The following is a 12,924-nucleotide window of genomic DNA, read 5'->3' as shown; positions in this document are numbered from 1 at the left end:
CCCCTGGTGTGCCTGAACTGTGCAGTCAGAAGCAGAGTGACTCTTGCTAATGAATTTTGTTGTGCTGTTGCTTAATATTAAATCTGGTTTTTGCTGATCCCTTGCTGGGGATTTTTTAAGTGCTCTCAAGCCCTCGTTCATAAGAGGGTGAAGGAGCCCTGGGCCAGGCTCTCGCCCTGAGGGACACAGGGACACTGCTGGGGGGTCCCTGTCCCCCTGTCCCACCCCCCAGGGCCCTGTCCCCTCTGTCCCCATGTCAGGCTCTGGGGGTCGATCTTGTGGAACATCCTGTGGGGGAGGCTGTGGCACTGGGGGGCAGGGGGGACCTGGGGGGACAGGGGACCCTCCTGTGCACGAGCAGCGTTGGACTTGTCTGGGGGAACTGTGAGGGGGGCTGGGGCAGAGTGACCTCCCCAGTGACCTCACACAGCTACCCTTTGATGTCACACAGCCACCCTGTGATATCACAGCCTATTCTGTGATGTCACACAGCCTACTCCATGATGTTACACATCCACCCTGTGATGTCGAAGAGTCACCCTGTGTTGTCACAGCCCCCTCTGTGATGTCACACAGCCTTTGCTATGATCACATAATGCTGCCCTGTGATGTCACAGCCCATTCCATGATGCCACAACCCTCTCTATGATGTCTCACAGCCATTCCATGATGTCACAGCCCCCTTTGTGATGTCACATCACCCCCCTGTGGTGTCACACAGTCCACTCTGTGCCCTCACAGCCTGCTGTATGAGTTCATACAGCCACACTGTGATGTCACAGCTTGCTCTTTGATGTCACACAACCAACCAGTGATGCCACAGCCCACTCTATGATGTCACATATCACATCCTGCTCTGGGATGTCACAGCCTGCTCTGTGGTGTCACAAGCCAGTCAGTAATGTCACACAGCCTGCTCTGTGGTGTCATACAGCCACTCAATGATGTTACACAGCTCACTCTGTAACTGCACAGCTTGCTTATGTGATGAGGCCTCCAAACCCCATCTTGGGAGATTTTTCAGTCCTCTCCAAGTTTTTTGAGAAAGGAAAAGTATTGGTCAAAATGCAAGGAAAATGGAGTGTCATTTTTTCCCAAAGTTTACAGTTACAGAAGAAGGGTCAATATGTTTAAGCTAAACGAGAGTGCATTTAGATTTGTTATAAGGAAGGAATATTTTACAATGAGATTGTCACAAAACATCAACTGTTTCTCCAGAGAACTTGATGCCCCATCCCAGCAATTGTCCAAGGACAGGAGCTTTGTGCAACCTGACATAGTGAAACCCCTCCTTTCCTCAAGGATGGAATTCCTGTTGTGCTAGTTCTCTGATGTGCTGGGTGACCTCACAACACTCCTGGCCAGAATGTCAGCTGAGGGCCAAGCAGGCTGCTGCAGTGGCAGTGACCTCACAGCCATCACCATTGCAGCCATGTCCCCTGGGCCTGGCTCTCCCCATTCCATGAGCTCCTGTTCTGTCACCAATGGTCTCCTGAGTTCCAACGAGGCCCCACAGTGTCACAGTGTCCCCTTCATTCCATCAGGTTCTGTAGTGTCACAATGCACTCCTGGGTTCCATGAGGCCCCACTGTGTCACAATGACCCCTTGGTTCCATGAGGTGCCACAGAGTCACAATGGTCTCCCTTCATCTGTGAGGCCCTGCAGTGTCACTTTGGTCTCTGTGGTTCTATGTGGCCCCAAAATGTCACAATGATCTCTGTGATTCCATTGGGAACACAAAAGCTTTGCATAAACATTGAGCAACACCTGCTTAACACAGCTAGACACATCTGTTTGTATTCAAAAGAGGGTTTAAAGGTGAGAATGGCACCATCAACTTCCATCTGCAACTGAGATCAAGGGAAAGGACAGGGACAGAGAATTCTGCTTCAAGATACAGAGAATTCTGCTTACAGAGATCACTTCTGGTCACATTGTCCCTTGTAGAAAGGTGACATCATCAGAGGCAGCCTGTACTGAGCATGTGGCTCCTGAGTGGGCTTTGTTGTGTAGGAAACCTGCTCAGGCTTTTCCATTCTTTCCTCACAAACAGGAAAACTTCTCCTGGGCCTGTGTGCAGGCAGAGCCCTGAGGAGAGCAGGTGGGACATGGAGCAATGGGCTGGGACAGCCAGCTGCAGAGCTCAGGGAACAAGTTTGTGATGCAGGGAACAGGGATGTCAGTGCCAGGTGGGCAATGTCAGCCATGGTGAGGTTGGGGGTGAGGAGCAGGTTGTCCCAACAGGGTCAGCCCTCAAGGGGCTCATTCTTCTACATGCCAAGACCTCCTAAGGAGACATTCAGCATCAAAGTCACTTGGGGAATGCTTCTATCATGTCTTCTCGGAACGGAAAAATAAAAAAATATTTCCTTGACGTTAAAGAAAAGTCACGGGTGCACTTTGAAAACTTCCTCCTTAAAAGAACACCAAACTGACTCCAATAGCTGTACAAGCCCTGAACACTTGAAGACAATGGAAGGCAGACAAAGAACTCCTGAGGGCTTTCTGTAGTTTAATGAACCCCAAGGTGGAGCTGAGTCTGTGACCCTCAGGGACTGAGAGAAGGTTGAAGAAGCTGCTCAAGGAGTCAGAAACAAAATTCCAAGTCCCTTGGAGCATCACTGGGCGCCACTGAAGGCAGGGACTGCCAAAGGCTCCCCAGGGACTCGTGAGAGCAGATCCTTAGGGCCAGGATTGCAGAGAGCCAAAGGCTCTGAGCAGGGAACTGGAATGCTGAGAGAAGCCTGGGCTGGTTGGAGGAAGCAGAAAGGCCAAGGCCTAACACCAGTGACCAGTTTGTGGGTGATTGTTGCTGTACTCCAGAATTCCCCTGGAAAAACCCCTGGGGAAGCCAAGGCAGGAGCAGCTGGGAAGGGCTGGCAATGCTGCTGCTGCTCCTGCTGGGAGCCCCGGCTGGGCCAGGCTGGCGCCCACTGCGCTGCGGCTCCTGCTGCTGCCAGAGCCGGGTGGGACTCGGGGACAGGGAATGGACACGGGGGGACAGCAAAGGCCGTGGGGCTGCAGTGATGTTGGCGCTCAGGACAGTGCCAGCACAGAGCTTTGGACATGAGGGGTCATGAGAGGCCATGCAAAGCCTCAGCCCTGGCAGGAGGGCAGCTGTGTCCCCAGGGCAGGGCAGCTGGGAGGTGCCACAAGTGCAGATGTGGTGCAGAGCAGGCTCAGAGCACCTCTGGGAGGGGATGAGACCCTTCCCTAACTCCAAACCACACCAAAATCACCATAAATAGGACTTTGCGTCTTCAGAAGCAACTGGCAACTTGGAAGTGACTCCAACTCAATCCTACTGCGAGAAGGAAGGGAATCTTCCCAGTGAGCTGCCATCCAGCCACTATTAACAATGAGTGGGATTTAGAAGTATAACACTAATAAATAATACAAACAAATAATAGTAACAACAGTAACAAGAAATGAACCCCCAAATTCCAACACACAGCACCACACCAAAAGGATGAACCTCCTTTATCTTTATTGCCTCAAGGCTCATGAGAAAGAATCCTCTTATATAATACCCAAAAACCCACTCAGGAACAGGTTTCCCCTCCCTACATCACCCCAACCTTTGGCTGTCTCGTTCCAGATCCTGCTCCACAGTCGTAATCCCCACCCCAACCCATCTCACCCCTCCTGGACATCAAGACCCCCTTCCCAAGCCCTATTTCCACCCTTCCACCACTCCAATTCCCATCCCACCCATCCTGCCCCACCCAATGCCCACCTCACCCCTCCGGAACTGCATCCCACTTTGCTGAATCTCCCTCCTATGCCATCCCACCCTGAGGGGCTGTGGAATTGAGTTGTTTTGGGCAGGGATTTAGCCATTTTGGGGTAACATTGAGTACTTTCCAGTGGAATTGGGTGGTTTTGAGAAACAGGATTAACCCTCTTGGCTTTTCAAACACAAAATGGAGAAAGAAACTGTACCAAATACCCCAGAAGCACCAAATCATCCAGAATAGCTCCCGAAAACCAAACCCCCCTCCCAAATAGCAGTAAATCCATGAGGCTTTAGGTAATAAGGCTGGAGAAGAAGATAAAGCCGTTCCTGCAGTTGGGGCTTGTGCAGGGCTTCTCTTACTGGTGGCTCCGTTGGTGTTTGGTCAAGTGAGAGCTCTGGGTGAAGCTCTTCCCACACTCGGGACACTCATAGGGTCTCTCCCCTGTGTGGATGCGCCAGTGGGTGATGAGGGTGGAGTTGTGCTTGAAGCTTTTCTCACAGTCAGGGCAGTGGAAGGGCCTCTCCTGCGTGTGAATCCGCTCATGGATGAGGAGATGGGAGCTCCTCTGAAACCTCTTCCCACACTTGGGACACTCATAGGGTCTTTCCCCAGTGTGGATCATCTGGTGGCGGATCAGGTGGCATCTCCTGGTGAAACTCATCTCACATTCCCCACACTCATATGGCCGATCCCCAGTGTGGATCATCTGGTGGCGGATCAGGAGAGAGCTTGTCATGAAGCTCTTTTCACATTTCAAGCACTTGTAGGGCTTCTCCCTGGTGTGAAGCTGCTCATGGGCCACCTGCTCATAGCTCTGGCTCGATTGCTGGCCAATTTCCTGGCACAGGGTGCGTCTTTGCTCCTCACAGCACCCTGGGCTTGGTTTGGAGCCTCTCCTCATGTGGGATCTCCAGGGCTTTTCCTCCCCATTGGATTCCTGCACCATGGAGTTGCTCAAAATGGCCTCTTCCATGAGGTTCTTCAGGGAGGATTTTTCCTCCTTACTCTCTGTCTTCAGCTCGTTGCCTGGGGGAGGAAGGACAAGGAGAGGATTTGGGATTTGCCTCCGTGCCAGAGGGAAGGGGAAGGAGATTCGCCCCAATCAATTCTCGGCAAGACGGCGTCAGCAGCAGGGTTGTCCTGCAGCTGGGGGCAATGCTGGGCTGGGAGATGGAGGAGAAGAGAGAGAGAGAAAGGGGCAGTGACTTTCTCCTCACCTGACTGGTTGTCCCAGGGCATCTTCCCCTTACTCACAGCCTCCTTCTCCATCCAGCCAAGTTTGGGAATGGGAAATCCTGTTTTGGACGGAAAAACAAGGTGTGAGTTCATTGGGTTTGAAGGTTATTCCTGCCCCAGTCCATCTCTAGAAATCACTGGCTGTATAGTCACTGTAAAAACCCTCTGAAACACTGTGCTGGTTTAAACTGGCAGGAGAAATGGATTCCCCCAAACTGCCCCAAGAGAGATTAAGATGGGAGTCACAATCCACTAAAGAGATTACAAGAAATACAATGACACAGTTTTAACTCACAAAGGCAGAGTATAACCAGGCACCCTCGCAGAAGAACAGCATGGTGTTCCTTAGTTCCTGTGCTGAGCGTCACATGGCCCCATTGTATGCAAAGAAAAAGCAAAAGGAAACCAAACCTGTTGGTCTGAGTGTTGGTCACAGTCCTTCTGAAGTGGTAGCTGCAGTCTTGTCTAAAGCAGTGGCTGCAGTCCTGTGGAAGTTCTGCTCCTTCTTCTCTGGATCTGTTGAGTTGTGTCCCACAACCCCAAACCCAGATTATATATGCTCAGGTTCAGGTGGGAATGCTCAGTACCTCCCCCTGGGCAGAGAGTTTCACAATGGAAAGATGTCATCCTGTGAGTCATGGGATATTTGAGGAGTCTTTGATGGTCTCAGTCGTTGCAGCTGCCCATTGTGTTTGGTGCCATTGAGTCCATGATGGCCCATTAGCAGAGATGACCTCTCAGGGTAGGTGGGACTGTGCTGGTGCTTCCCTGGAGGGAGTCATCTCAGCTGAGTCATTGGTGTGAAGAAACAGAAACACTGCCTTGCCTCACAGGGTTTGCCTCTTCTTCCTTATCTCATTTAATACCCAGCTCATAGCCTGAGGGATCAGGGGTGCACTGGGCAGCTCCTGCAAATGACCTCTCATCAGCAGCTCATCAGAAATGACCTAAGGGGAGTAGAATGCCTAGTTTGGTCAAACCCACAGAGTGCTAAACTGGTGCCCTGCTCCTATAACCAGGACAGACTGGCAGTGAAATGTAATTGCAAGATCTTGTTCCACTTGGCTTTCAGCCAAATAACCCATGGGCAGAGTTCCTTCCAGCTGCAATCATTCCTTGATTTTCACAGGGATTTGCTTCCCTTTCCTTCTTCCTTCTGCTTCAAGCTGGGAATGTGCTGGAAAATGTCCCGCAAAGCAAATTTTGCTGTTTGCTCTTGGAACCCAAAAAGCAGCTGGACCTTGTCACCTGGCCCTGCACAGCTCTCTTGGGATGCACAGCAGAGCCAGGACTCTGGGAGCCTCGGGAATTGTCCTCTGGGATCCATGGCACACACTGCAATGGGTTGGAATTCCAGATTTTGTAGCAAGGAAAAGATGTTCCGGTCCTTGAAAGCAATGCTCTTGTGGGGCTGAAAGGCAAGTGGAGATAGTACAATGACACTTCACTGCCAGCCTGTCCTGGCAAAGACTCAGCAGTGATAACTCCCTCCGGGGAAGCACCAGCACAGAATTTGGATGAAGAATCCAGAATTGGAGGGATGGGATCAGAATTGTGCAGGACAGGGTGGATGGGCTGTGTTTTGAGAGTAAATAAATCACGCAGAATTATTGATTTCTGTTCCATTCATTTTCAGTTAGTTCCAGTTCTATTTTCAGAGTTCCACCTTCTCAGCTGATTGCTCTTTGTGTCCTCCTTTCTCTTCTGCCTCTCTTGGCCTGCTCTGTTTCTCTCACAGTGTCTCTCTTTAGCCAGGGCAAATCCAAGGCAAAGACCCTGCCATGATATTTGTTCCCAGTCCATGAGCTAAAACAACCATGGATGTAGTGATGAAGGCTGGCAGGGAAATGTCATTGTAAGATTTTACTCCACTTGGCTTTTGGCTCCTCCTTCTGAGGAGCTTTGCCTTCAAGGGCAGAAACATCTTTTCCTTGCTGCAAACTGGAATTCCAGACCCTTGCAGTATGTGCCATTGATCCTGGAGCAGAATTCCTGGGGCTCCCAGGGTGCTGGTCCTGCCATGCTTCTGAAGGGAGCTGTGCAGGGCCAGGTGACAAGGTCCAGCAGCTGTGTTAGTTCTGCAATGTCACAATGGTCCATTTGTTCCATGAGTTTCCATCCTGTCAACAATGGACTCCTTGGTTCCCCAGTGTCACAATGATCTCCTTGTCTCCCTGAGGCCCAGCAGTGTCACAATGGAATAATGGTTCCATGAGGTTCTGTATTGTCACCATGGTCTTCTTGGATCCTCAGGGTCACAATGGACATTTAAGATCACATTTTATCACCATGTGTCCTTGATCCAATGACCTTCTGTACTGCCAAAAATGGTTAATTGGTTCCCATGATGCCCTTCCGTGTCCCAGTGGATATTTGGTTCTGTGAAGTTCTTCAGTGTCACAACTGTCTCCTTGCTTCCACAAGGCCCTGCAGTGTCACAATGCCCCACGGGTTCCATGAGCTCCTGTTCTGTCAGCAATGGTCTCCTGAGTTCCAACGAGGCCCCACAGTGTCACAGTGTCCCCTTCATTCCATGAGGTTCCGTAGTGTCACAATGCACTCCTGGGTTCCATGAGGCCCCACTGTGTCACAATGACCCCTTCATTCCATGAGGTTCTGTAGTGTCACAATGCACTCCTGGGTTCCATGAGGCCCCAGTGTGTCACAATGACCCCTTGGTTCCATGAGTTCACAATGGCCCATTAGCAGAGATGACCCCTCAGGCTGGGTGGGACTGTGCTGGTGCTTCCTCAAAGGGAGTTTTCACAGCTGAGTCAATGCCAAGATAGGCAGGCAGTACAATTTCCTTTCACTATCTTGCTCCACTTGGCTTTCAGTCCTACAAGAGCTTTGCCTTCAAAGGCAGGAACATCTTTTCCTTGCTGGAAACTGGAATCCCAGCCCATTGCAGTGTCTGCCATGGTGAAGCACTGATAGACTCCACAACTCAGAAAGTTATGAAGGAGGTATGCTTTTATTCCAGCTGGGGTGCATGGGCAGCAGCCCCTCCAAAGGCATGCACACTGTCAGCAGCTCTTCACTTGGTTTATATTAGGTTACAGGTTACATATGTATAAAGTTACCCAATGCTCCTATACATACTCATTACCTGTCCCAGCTTTGTATTATAATGAGTTCAAAGTTCATTTAAATATGCTCGCGCAAGCGCAGTGTCGCAGATTAATTGTGGGCAAGGGTCCCGAAAATAAATGAGGGATAAAGTTAGTAGTCTTCCACAGGATGAACTCTTCACCTTGGTTCCTTGCACATGCCCCCTTGGTTCTTGGTCCAAGTCCAAACCTTAGAACTCACTTGAGCCAGTTCTGGGGTCTGAGAGCAGGATGTTCAGTCAAATTCATTAATTTTTATCAATTATTTGGCTTTCCTTTCTATATCCTCCCTTTTACTGGGTAGGCAAAAATCATTAAGCAACTGATATATTGTTTTCAGCAAGCAGTTCTTAGTAAATCATTATCCAAACTCAGGCCTCCTAGGTAAGTTCCAGAAGATTATTATTCAGCTTCTAGCCCCCCTAAATTAGTAACTTCTACCCCTGTAAATCCGTGGATCCCAGAGGACAATTCCCGAGGCTCCCAGAGTCCTGGCTCTGCCATGCATCCCAAGGGAGATGTGCAGGACCAGCTGACAAGGTCCAGCTGCTCTTTGGGCTCCCAGAGCATGCAGCAAAGTTTGCTTTGCTGAACATTTTCCAGCACATTCCCAGCTTGAAGCAGAAGGAAGAAGGAAAGGGAAGCGTGTCCCTGAGGGAATCAAGGAATGATTGCGGCTGGAAGGAACTCTGCCCATGGGTTATTTTGCTGAAAGCCAAGTGGAACAACATCTTGCAATTACATTTCACTGCCAGTCTGTCCTGGTTATAGGAGCAGGGCACCAGTTTAGCACTCTGTGGGTGTGACCAAACTAGGCATTCTATTCCCCTTAGGTCATTTCCGATGAGCTGCTGATGAGAGGTCGTTTGCAGGAGCTGCCCAGTGCACCCCTGATCCCTCAGGCTATGAGCTGGGTGTTAAATGAGATAAGGAAAGATAAGCAAAACCTGTGAGGCAAAGCAGTGTTTCTGTTTCTTCACACCAATGACTCAGCTGAGATGACTCCCTCCAGGGAAGCACCAGCACAGTCCCACCTACCCTGAGGGGTCATCTCTGCTAATGGGCCATCATGGACTCAATGGCACCAGCACAATGGGCAGCTGCAACGACTGAGACCATCAAAGACTCTCCAAATATCCCTCACAGGATGCCATCTTTCCATTGTGAAGCTCCCTGCCCAGGGGGAGGTACTGAGCATTCCCACCTGAATCTGACCATATAAAAAACCTTTGAGCCTGGGGACATCTGGCAACACTCACCAGATCCAGAGGAGGAGCAAAACTCCAAAAGGACTGCAGCCACTGCTTTAGACAAGACTGCAACCACCATTTCAGAAGGACTGTGGCCACCACTCAGACCAACAGGTTTGGTTTCCTTTTACTTTGTCTTTGCATCCAATGGAGACATGTGGCGCTCAGCACAGGAACTAAGGAACACCATCCCGTTCTTGTCCCAGGGTGCCTTTGTGAGTTAAAGCTGTGTCACTGTATTTCTTGTAATCTCTTTGGTGAATTGTATCTCCCACCTTAATCTTTTTTGGGGCAGTTCAGTGGGATATATTTCTTCTGCCAGTTTAAACTAGCAGGCTGTTTTTGAGGTTTTTGCAGTCGTGATAGACCGGGTGACTTCTAGAGATGGACTAGGACAGGAGGAACCCCCAACCCAATCAACTCACACCTTGTTTCCTCCAAACCAGGATTTCTTACTCCCAAATCTTGACCAGATGGAGAAGGCTGCGAGGAAGACAAAGATATCCTGGAACAGTCAGACAGGTGAGGAAGAAGTCACTGCCCCTCTCCCCCTCTCTTCTCCTCCATCTCTCAGCCCACAATCTCCCATGTCTTCAAGACACACCTGCTGCCAATGCCATCCTTCCAGGGGTGCACTGGGGGAATCTCCTTCTCCTTCCCTCTGCCACATAGCCAAATTCTATCCTCTCCTCGCCCTTCCTAGCCCAGGCAAGGAGCTGAGGACGGAGATCATGGAGGACAAATCCCCACAGCAGAACCTTGTGGAAGAGGCTGATTTCAACAGCTCCATGGAACAGGAGTCCAATGAGGAGGAAAGGCGCTGGATATCCAGTATGAGGAGGGGATGCAAACCCTGCCCAAGGTGTTCTGAAGAAGAAAGATCCACCCTGTGTCAGGAAACTGGTGGGTGCTTCAGGCAGAGCTCAGAGCTTGTGGTCCATGAGCAAGTTCATGATCGGGAGAAGCCCTTCAGGTGTGGGGAGTGTGGGAAGAGCTTCAGGTAGAGATCCCACCTGATCATCCACCAGCGGATCCACACTGGGGAACGGCCCTATGAGTGTGGGCAATGTGGGAAGAGCTTCAGCCAAAGCTCTGACCTGATCCGCCACCAGATGATCCACACTGGGGAGAGGCCTTATGAATGTCCTGAGTGTGGGAAGAGGTTTCAGACCAGCTCCAATCTCCTCGTACATCAGCGGATTCACACTGAGGAGAGGCCCTTCCGTTGCCCTGACTGTGGGAAGGGCTTCAGACACAACTTCAACCTTGTCACCCACCGGCGCATCCACACCGGGGAGAGACCATATGAGTGCCCCCAGTGTGGGAAGAGCTTCTCAGACAGATCTTACCTGACCCGACACCAACGGAGCCACCAGTAAGGGAGATCTTGCAAGTGTCCCAACTGCAGGAAGAGCTTTATCCTCTCATCCAACTTCCATTCCCACTGGAGGAGCAACATTAGGAACAGACCTGGGGATCCATATTGGGAATATACCTGAATGGTGGTCCTGTTATTTTGGCCCTAATTTTTGTTTGATTGATCTTCATCCCTTAAAACACACAAAACTGTGGTGAAAATCAACAAATTGATTAAAGACATCTAATGCCTCACTTCTTACTAGTGTTTGTGGGGATTCTGGGATTCAGGGTGATATTTGGGAGGATTTGGGCATATTTGGTGTAGCTTTCTCCATTGCTTTGCCCTCCAAAAGATGAGAGGGATCGATCTGTCACCTCAAAACCACTCAATGCCACTCAAAATCACTCAATCCCAGCCCAAAATTACTCGATTCCACAGCCCCTCAGGGTGGAATAGACTTAGAAGGGGATTGGGCAAAGTGGGATGCAAATCAGGAGAGGTGAGATGAACATTGGGTGGGGCAGACTGGGTGGGAAGGGGTTTGGAAGGGGTGGAATGAGGGAAATGGGGCTTGGGAATGGGGGTCTTGATGTCCAGAAGGGGTGGGATGGGTTTTTGTGGGGATTGGGAGGGTGGGACAGGGTCTGGAATGAGACAGCTGAAGGTTGGAATGAGACAGCTGAAGGTTGGGGGTGATGAAGGGAGGAGGAACCAGCTTCTGAGGGGGATTTGTGGCATTCCATGCTCCTGAAGGGATTTTGGGGAATCCCACATTTTGGAAGCAGTTTTGGGGTACTCCCTAGTTCCTGGGGAGCTTCCTGGGTACAGTTCCAAGCAGACCCCTATTCCGGAGTGGTTGCCATGGGCACAAGGTCAGAGCTGTAGCCAGAGCCCATTGCCTTGGTGCTGGAGAGCAGAGAAATGCTGGATGGCCCCAAACATCTGGAGTGTGTGTTTGGGGTTGCAGGGCAAGTTCTGTGTAGGTGGGGTAGTCACTGCTCCACCCCAGCCACTGCAGCCTCTGGTCCAGCCCCAAAGAGGCTGCTAAGCCCCTGGCACCCAAAAAACCCCACCTGTGAGAGGGAGCAGAGCAGGTAAAGCCTGTGACACAGGTGTGTGACACTGACACGTCCCATGACCCCGGAGCTCACAGCAGCTGAGATGGAGCTGGATCCAAGGCTGTGACCGTGAATATCTCCATCTCTCTCTCTGTGTCTCTTTTCCTGACTTCTCAAAACCTGGATAACTTGAAGTTGGATGGATTAGAGTTCTCTGAGTCAGTGTTGTGTCAGGTGCCTTACCATAATTCCAGGTTTAATATAAGTTAGGAGCTAAGTTAACTACTATTCCTCTGTAAATTGTTAATCTATAGGTTATAAGTGAGTTTAAGTATTGTTAAGTGCTGTTTTTTTCTGAATTGTTAAGTCATAGGTATAAGTTAAGTATTGCTAAGTTTGAGAGATGTTAAGATTTTAGGCCGTATTCCTTTTATCCTTGTTGTCACTGTCCTTTAGTCACACACACCTAAACACACAAACAGAGACAGTTCTCAGTACATTTCTGGTTTGATTGCCTGGATTTTGTTTGATTTTTTTGTTGCTTTTTTCCCTTGGTGTGCCTGAACTGTCCAGTCTGGAGCAGAGTGACTCCTGCTGAGGAACTTTTTTGTGCTGTCGCTTAATATTAAATCTGGTTTTTGCTGATCCCTTGCTGGGGATTTTTTAAGTGCTCTCAAGCACTCATTCATAAGAGGGTAAAGGAGCCCTGGGGGACACGGGGATGCTGCTAAAGGGTCCCTGTCCCCCTGTCCCACCCCCCAGGGCCCTGTCCCCACTGTCCTCGTGTCAGACTCAGGGGACCCTGCTGTGCACGAGCAGCGTTGGACTTCTGTGGGGGAGCTGTGAGGTGGGGCCAGGGCAGAGTGACCTCCCCAGCGACCTCAGACAGCCCCACTCTATGATGTCGCAGCCCACTCTGGTATGTCAAAAAACCTTCCCTGTGATGTCAGAAACCATTCTATGATGTCACACATCCACCCTGTGATGTCACAACCCACGCTGTCACGTCTCCTCAGGTGTGCAGTTGACATCAGAGCCATTAGTGCTTTGGCTCAGCCGCCCCCCCTTGGCCCCCCGACCCTCTCTGGCCCCACGCCGAGCCCACCCTGCTCTCGGGCTGTTAGTGCAGCACCGCCTCCTCCTGCCCCACCCCTCCCTGCCACCTCGGGATT

General features: G+C 50.6%; 1 protein-coding gene and 1 pseudogene across 1 annotated transcript in view; both read left to right on the top strand.

Annotated features, from left to right (window-relative positions):
• The window catches only part of LOC146421203 (uncharacterized), a 65,053-nt gene that overhangs the window by 48,984 nt on the left and 3,145 nt on the right, over window positions 1-12,924 (top strand). The window contains exons 4-5 of the mRNA XM_085047708.1: window positions 12,515-12,594; window positions 12,769-12,855. Coding sequence (XP_084903834.1) covers window positions 12,515-12,594; window positions 12,769-12,855 — 167 coding nt within the window. The remainder of the gene's footprint in view (window positions 1-12,514; window positions 12,595-12,768; window positions 12,856-12,924) is intronic.
• On the top strand, window positions 9,979-10,926 carry LOC146421204 (uncharacterized; annotated as a pseudogene).

The sequence above is a fragment of the Lichenostomus cassidix genome, unplaced genomic scaffold (assembly GCF_008360975.1).
Source record: "Lichenostomus cassidix isolate B80296 unplaced genomic scaffold, HeHo_3.0 HiC_scaffold_43, whole genome shotgun sequence".
NCBI lineage: Eukaryota > Metazoa > Chordata > Aves > Passeriformes > Meliphagidae > Lichenostomus > Lichenostomus cassidix.
Note: the sequence above shows the minus strand (reverse complement) of the source record. Positions and strands in the feature narration are given on the sequence as shown.